The sequence below is a fragment of the Helianthus annuus genome, chromosome 11 (assembly GCF_002127325.2).
Source record: "Helianthus annuus cultivar XRQ/B chromosome 11, HanXRQr2.0-SUNRISE, whole genome shotgun sequence".
Lineage (NCBI taxonomy): Eukaryota > Viridiplantae > Streptophyta > Magnoliopsida > Asterales > Asteraceae > Helianthus > Helianthus annuus.
This window is the reverse complement of record NC_035443.2, coordinates 70,538,189-70,546,339: the sequence shown is the minus strand read 5'-3', so window position 1 is coordinate 70,546,339 and position 8,151 is coordinate 70,538,189. Positions and strand designations below refer to the sequence as shown.

The window sequence follows — 8,151 nt, the reverse complement described above, 5'->3', positions numbered from 1 at the left end:
GGCAGACCGAAACTGACTTGGGTTGAGAGCGTTGGACATGATTTGATAGACTTACATCTCTCTAAAGACATGATCGATTATGGAACTTTATGGAGGCATAGGATTAAAGTTATGGATTTTTAGAGGGAGGGTAGATATTTAACTTGCTTTATCTTGGGGACATGTTGATATAGACTTGTGATGCACTTTGCATGTTTCATTCTTCCTTCATTCCAGGACCTTACCTTTACTGTGACACCTTTTCAGCACTTACTATGTTTGTAGCTTACTTATACTATACCATTAGATCTTGTCTATCTGGACTCTATAGTTTTGATAAAGTTGCAAGACTTGAGGGATTTTGAAACATAGGCACAAAGTAAAAACATTATTTCAAAACTGTTTCAGAAATTGCAACATTAAAAGAAAATCTAAAAGTACACCACAGGTGCGGAGAGTTCATTATAAACACACAATTCAACCAAAGCAACCACACAAGTATGAACATGAAAAAAACGTCTGTTATAAGAAATTTTTATAGTTTTTTCCTTTCCATGAACAAAAACAACCATCAATTACAAGACTCCTACAACATGAAACTTCTCAATTGTCGAAAACATGCAACGAAACAAATCTAGAGATGCATATCACAAAGCATTTATACGTGATACGACTTGGAAACAACGATGACAATAACAGTTTAGAAATTGCCTCACGCAGTTCTTAGTGGAGGAGAAACCAAAATGACACCATCTCCTCTAACGAAAAGGAATGGAACAGTTCGCCTTGTGCTCTACAATCGAAACAACCCAACAAAGATTTTCAATTAAGAAAGAAACCAACAAAACTTTAGCATGAACAATCACTATGCATGACAGATGTAGGGTGTAAACGAGTCGAGTCGATCCAGATTGGGCCGGCTCAACTCGTAAAAAGCTCCAGCCAGCTCGCTTAGTTAAGAAAAAAAATTAATTTTATATTTTTACAATATTGATACATAAAAAAAAAAAAAAAAATATAATTTTAACACACAATGCAGAACAAATAAACAGAAGAATTTATAATTTATACATGCTAACGAGCAAGCCAACGAGCCAAGCTTACCTTGGCTCGGGCTCAGCTCGTTTACAAACCAGCCAAATTCGAGCGAGCCACAAGCTGCGAGCTTTTTGAACGACCCTAGACAGATGTTCAAGTACACAGATAGGACATAGCACATTCACAAGGGAAATCAGAATTACAACATACCCTGACAATCTCTTCATATGTTTCATCATCAATCTCAACGGTTGTTACAATCTCTTCAACATCCCCAAGAATCATGTTCAAATGCTGATCATAGGCCTGAAAGTTCAGTCAAAGGATAGATTAAGTAAGTAACCCCAAACCACTAAAACTCTATGATTTTAAACAAATCTACAGCAATATGATGTAAAAATAAAAAATTTTCATGAGGTTTTTTTAAGCTCAAGACATATTACAATTATTGCTATCAACTATTAAGGTATGGATTCTAAATTCTTCTATTTGAGTAGCATGAATATTTCTCATTGTTATCATATTCTTCGATTCTAATTTCTTGATCACTCGTACTCACTCATATTCGTGACCTTCACCGATCGCCCAAATTCCAGGAATTACCATTATATGCCCCGAATAGAATTATTGATATTGTTATACATGCAATATGTTTAGAATCCTTGGACTCTTTGTTTCCTGATATTCGTTATTAGCACACTTAATGAGACTTAGCCGTGTACCTATAGCTATATTTCGAATTGTTACCAACTTGATTTTACCATTTACGTATCAATTTATCATCTCAATTTTTGGGGTATGTCCCATAGTTATTAAAGGCGCTAGACGCACTCAAGGCACATAGGTCTCACTTGGGGCCTAGGTGCAAAGTGCAAAAAAAGCGAGAGGGCCTGAGAGAAAAAAAGCGCACAATGAAAAAAAAAATTAATATATATTATGTATTACAAAAATAATACTATTCTTCAAATAAAACAAACAGAAGCTATTATATAACATTTAATTAATATCATGTATTTAGTACCAAAAGACAAAGTTCTAAAATATTAGTGTATTAGTGTAGAAAAGTAGTTTATCTTAGATAAAAGTAGAAATTTGGCTGGAATTTTTCCAGAATTTAGAGAACTTGGCCGGAAAGTCTCCGGAATCTATGAATCTGCGCCTGAAACATCACCTGGAGAATAAAAGCGCAATCACCTCGACTTAAAGCGCAATTTGCTCGCCTCGTCTAAAAAATGGGCCTAGGCGCAAGAGGCGATGGCTTTTAACAACTATGGTATGTCCGAGACAAGTATATGTGTCAAACATGGGGTGTGCCTTGGGTTGATGCCGGACCGGACCAGAACCCAATTTTTCTAGAAAATAAAAAACCATAACTGAACACAGGGTGGGTGAGCATTGGTCTTTTCGGGTTGGGTCAGGTCAGGCAAGAACCAAATACAATTCTTTAAAGCAAAAATTGTTTGACATTTTGGTTAACCGAATAAGCTTAAGCAGTCAAGGTCGAGTATTCGGGTTACTCAGTTCACAATCAATTCAATGTAACCATATGCAAAGATAACAACAATACAAGCAATTATCAGATTTTCACATAGCTGAAAAATTAGGGCTTAACAAGGGAAATTAAAAGATAAAAAAAGAGAGTATAGATACATGGAGCTTGCCGCGTAGCTCACGATCAGAACGAAGCTTAACGTAGATACGCTCGTCAAGACTCAGCCTTATCAGATCCAGAGGCTCCTTCACTGCGCTCTCCTCTTCGCTCGCCATTCCCGATTTCTTCTTCTTCTTCTTCTTCTTCTTCTTTTGGGGACAACAAATGATGATGAAAACCTAAATTTACACCCCTTTTATATGGGTGGGTGGTGATGGTAATTGGACCCCTTTGGACACCGGTAGTATGTGATACGCATGTAGGGTTTAACTCATGTCGTATAGGGCTGGCTATACACGTCGTATAACTTTCGTATAATTTTTAACTGATGTGTACCGGCTTAAACGTTTAGAAGGCTCAAAGCAAAATAAAAACTTAAGGCCTTATAAGCTCTCTAAAGATTATACTATAAATTAATAATTTCAAGTTTTTGTAACCCATTTAGATATAGAACATGTGCATTTAACAAAGTATTTGATAAACAAAAAATATTAAGATTCCTACTTGATAAAATCAAAGATAGAGTGTATTTGATTTTGATCATGAAAAAAAAAAAATAAGAAAAGAAACAGTAAGTACCTAAATAAATCGGGAGTATCAAGGAATTTTGTAGACTTGTAAAAAGGTAAAAATGAGAAAGTCCTTCACCAAGTCTCGAACCCTCGACCATCCCCTTAGCTCACATGTTAATTTACCGCTGGACAAATAGGCAACTTTGTTATCTAGGCATTTATTTATATATATATATAGAAAATATTCCTATATTGTATTAGAGGCCCTATTCAAGTGGAGGCCCAAAGCTGTTGCTTGAGTATAATAGCCCTTGGGCCGGCCCTGGTGAATCCTGGGGTGGTAGTGTTGGTTCAACGAATAATCTCGCTAGGAGATTGTTAACCACGAAATCGGATTTGTTTGTTTGAAACGATTTCAAACGGAACCTTATTCTAAAGAAAATAAAGTTAAAAGATTTTACTTACCTTTTTGCGTAATCAAAGAAGCAAAAGTTTACATGTACTTGCAGGCGGAATCTCGGATCTCCGGGTTATGTGTCTGCTTGAACACGAATGAGAAGGAAACACCCAAATGGTTTTCACCTTACTTCCTTTTTGTCGTCACCGGGGAAAACAAGTCCCACGTAGAGATGTACAAATCGTTTTTTTAAAACCGCCCCGGTTAATAACCGGTCCGGTTAATAACCGAACTGGATATTTTTCAAGTGGAGTAAAACCGGTTTTCTTTTATAGCCGGTTCCGGTTTTTAACCGGTTTCTATGATGGAAAACTATAACAAGTCCCACGTAGAGATGTACAACTCGTTTTTTTTAAACCGCCCTGGTTAATAACCGAACCGGATATTTTTCAAGTGGAGTAAAACCGGTTTTCTTTTATAACCGGTTCCGGTTTTTAACCGGTTTCTATGATGGAAAACTATAACCGGTCATAATCGGTTTCAAATCGGTTTGGGATTAACCGGTTCCAAAAACCGAAAAAACCCCAGAAAAAACGGTCAAAAAAACCCCGGTTAAAGCTGCAGAAATGTTGTTATGTTTACTGTTTTTTTTATATTTATTACTGTTTTTTACTGCATAATGCAGTTTTTATACCAATTTGCTGAAAAAAAAATATTGTTTGAAACATAACAAAGGAAAATATAACATCATTCAATGTTGAACAAACTGGTTTTACATAAAGAAATGAAATACGAGCGTTAAACTTAATAAAAGGAAATACGTAAACTTAAACTATTAATCCGCAAGAACGTCCACTAATATATATATATATATATATATTTTAGTGGAATTACAATACTAATATATCTTGATAAGCCTTCACCCGAACCCGAACTTGAACTATTGCGTATGAAGTCATCGTATATGGCTTCTTCGTCGGTCATTGGGGTTGTCAATTCGGCTTCGACCTCGTCCTCATACGCTTCGCCTTTGTAATCCAATTCTCCCTCGAGCGAGCGTATGTGTTGACATCTCTCCGCCGCATCCAAGTAATCTTTCAAGCAAATCGACATCTCAACTGCCTTTGGTGTTAATCGAGTCCTCTTTATCGATATCACCCTACCACTATTAAGAAAAAAACACTTTCCAAAGCTACCTTGGAAGCTTGGACCGTTAGTAAATCTCTGGCCATTGTGGCTAAGATCAGAAATTGATCTTCCTTACTTTTCCACCAACCCAACAAATCAAAAATTTCAAATTCTTGTGAAGTCATAATTTGTAGAAAGTTCGACTCACCATACCGACCGAGTTCGCTACTACTAGTGTTACGATGTTGCATTTGACTCGACTCATCATACAATTGGTTAAAAACATACACATCTTGATCTTCTGTAAGATCGAGGTCTGACTCGAATGAGTCGTTCAGAGAAGCTCAACTCTGTTTCAGGTGCGGAATAACAAGAAACGGAGGTAGAAACAGCTGATTCTTCACTTAATATACTGATTGTATTGATTTGACAACGATTACAGCTCAATCTTCACACCGGCAGTACTTCGGTATGGAATACAAGGCAATGTTACTGATTTCGCTTAAAGAACACCTATATATAGGACTGAGATTTCGCTCCAAGGGACATGTCCATAAAAGCGAAATCACCAACTGTCCACATAAGCGAAATCATCACACTAAGACCATATGAGCGAAATCAGTCACCTCAACACATACATTCTCCTATTTCTCGTAAAATGTGCCCTAATCTATACAAGTCAATGTAAGACTCGATCCAAGACGAAGTCGACAGATGTAGTGCACCAACAGAATCCCCCTCAGATGTTGTAGGATCGTTAAACGACCTGACGAGTCGATCAGAAGAGTGCTCAGACTGAATCAGAGGCGGAATTCATTGATTCAGTCTTTGTTTAGCTTGATTTCACAATTTAACGTCTCTTTTATTGATCTGCTAACAATGTACAAGCGCTGGAGACAATCTGGCAGGGCTTCGCCGTACCATACAAGACCACTACTAAAACTACTATCTAGTTTCGCTCATGTGACCCTTTTATATAGGGCACATGGTTTCGCTTATGCATACATGCTCACAAGAGCGAAACTACATGATGACCAAATAAGCGAAACTATTACAATGACACAAAAGCGAAACCTCTCTTATGACAAATGATGCGTGTTAGTGTATATATATTTTTAGATGTTTATTTAAGCCCTTTTTACACTTTTAGCCAAGTTTTAAATTTATAAAACACGATATTTACTAACACTAAGCACACATATGGGCAAGTGCACCCATCGTGGACGTAGTATAGTGTTGGTAAGATACCGAGGTCGTCCAAGGACACAAGAGCTTTTAATACCGGTTTATCCTCAACGTCTAATCAAATCAAAAAGTTAGAAAAATGTTTTAAACTAAGAAAAATAAAAACTAACTAAATGCTGAAAAATAAAATAAATAAAAAACAGATAGACAAGATGAATCACTTGGATCCGACACGTGTATTAGTATAACCTTTGATTATTTTCGCACTTTTGCACTTGTTTAAGAGATTATCTTAGTTATTGTAGTAGGCCCCTTTTTCGAAGGCGACGTTACCCTCAACCCAGTAGTTTGAGTCAGCAAGGATACAATCCTAAAGGGTCGGATTATTGAAAGATAATGAATTAAGTTATTAATGCAAATTATGGTAGGCCCCGTTTTCGGCGGTGACGTTACCCTCGGCTAAGTAGTCTGAGTCAGCAGGGATACAGTCCTAAATAGCCGGGTTATAGTATTAATAGTAGTTAGCTTATGAGGGGGTCAAAGAGTTTGGATCCCCGCCATCCAATACCTATGGGCATTGAAGGAGATCCTACTAAATTTGACCCAGGTCCCAAGCAGGACCTCTAAACGCTGAACAAGGGCAAGACCTTTACCAAACCGTTCCCTTAACCCCCGACCAGGTAGCCAACATACCTCCATATAGACCGTGGAGATATGAATGGTGAAAATCTTTTATTTTATATAGACAGTAAAATAATGCCAAGACACCACGGACAAACGATAAGGAAAGATCACCTTCAACATAAGTAACTAGTTATTAAAGTCATTAATACAAAACCAAATAAAAAGTGCAAAAGATTAAAAATAAAAAGTATTATACTAAACACTTGTCTTCACCAAGTGATGTAAGAGACTTAGGCAAACATGGCCTTGATTGTCAAGAACTCTTACGATCAATCTTGGATCCCGAGACGACTCACACACTCTATGATGGACAATGGATGATGGTGGTGGATGATGGTGTTATGGTGGTGATGGGTGGTGGATGAAGTGTGAGAGAGGTGGTGTGCCAAGGGATGAGAGAGAATGAAACCAAGCTCCTCTATTTATAGGCTGAACAGAACGCTGGACACGGCCCCGTGTCCGCTGGACACGGCCCCGTGCCCGTCTGACATTCTCTCTCTTCATTAATTGTAATTGCGAATTACAATTAATGCGCCTGCTGTACTTTCAACACGCCCCCGTGTCCGCTGGGCACGGCCCCGTGGTGAGCAATGGAAGCTTCTACTGGTTTGTCTTTTCTGCTGCTTCCTGGGCACGCCCCCGTGTTCACTGGACACGGGGCGTGTTCAGACTTCTGTTCTCTTCTCTTTGTCTTGGGAGGTGCCGTTGAGGGTCCGGGCAGTTTACTTTTGTTCCTTTTCTTGTATTTATGGTAGAATTAGTGGTCTTTTTGCTTCTTTTGTGATTTTGAGCTCATTTCATCCTGAAAATACAAAAGGAAGACAAAAACACTCTTTTTCCAACATTAGTACTTAAAAAGGGTTAGTTTTATGCCTTAATTGATGTGTTTTATATGTTGCATTTTACACACATCAAATACCCCCACACTTGAACTTTTGCTTGTCCTCAAGCAAAACTCTTTTAATGTGGCTTACACTCCCAAATGGAATAGGTAGAAGAGAAGTTTTAACTTGTCTTAGAGTGTCGGGAATCCAAGGTTTGTATAGGTTCTATTTTTATTTTATTTACAATCTTATTCGTCATGGCTTATTTTGAACTTTTCATAAGATAAATTACTTATTTGGGCATAGCATGCCTTATTAAAATTTCATTTATATACAAGTTCACATACCTCACGGGAGATCACTCAATCACTCGGCCGAAGGTGTATATTTAAGTGAATCGCTCGAGAGCGGCACGGATTTACATTCTCCATATGCTTGCCAAGCGATCAATCCTCCTCCTTTTTAACTTTTTACCTTTGTAAATATCAAGAGGTCTTTTGGGGTGAGGGCTTAGGTTTAAAGGTGGGTGGTTGGTTAGTGGTTAGTAAAAAGGGCGAAAATCGTAACAAGTGTCGGTTTTCGTGAAATACCTTATTTTTGGTGACATTTATTTTTGAAGTATTTCTCCAAACAAGCTTTTTGTAGCTTATGTTTGTTTTTGACTTCATTCATTTTTTTTTTTTTTTCGTCACGTAAAGGGTATGTTTATGAAAAACCGAGTTTGTTACTAAAATAAAGGTGAAAAAATGAAAA

At 37.5% G+C, this 8,151-nt stretch overlaps 1 protein-coding gene across 1 annotated transcript; it reads right to left on the bottom strand.

Annotated features, from left to right (window-relative positions):
• Window positions 1–480: 480 nt before the first annotated feature.
• On the bottom strand, window positions 481–2,888 carry LOC110890444 (sm-like protein LSM3B). The gene is made up of 3 exons (XM_022138054.2): window positions 2,668–2,888; window positions 1,228–1,323; window positions 481–772 (listed from the first exon to the last, which is right to left on the bottom strand). Exons 1-3 carry the CDS (start codon window positions 2,782–2,784, stop codon window positions 692–694), a joined length of 294 nt encoding a protein of 97 aa, XP_021993746.1. The 5' UTR covers window positions 2,785–2,888; the 3' UTR covers window positions 481–691.
• Window positions 2,889–8,151: the final 5,263 nt, after the last annotated feature.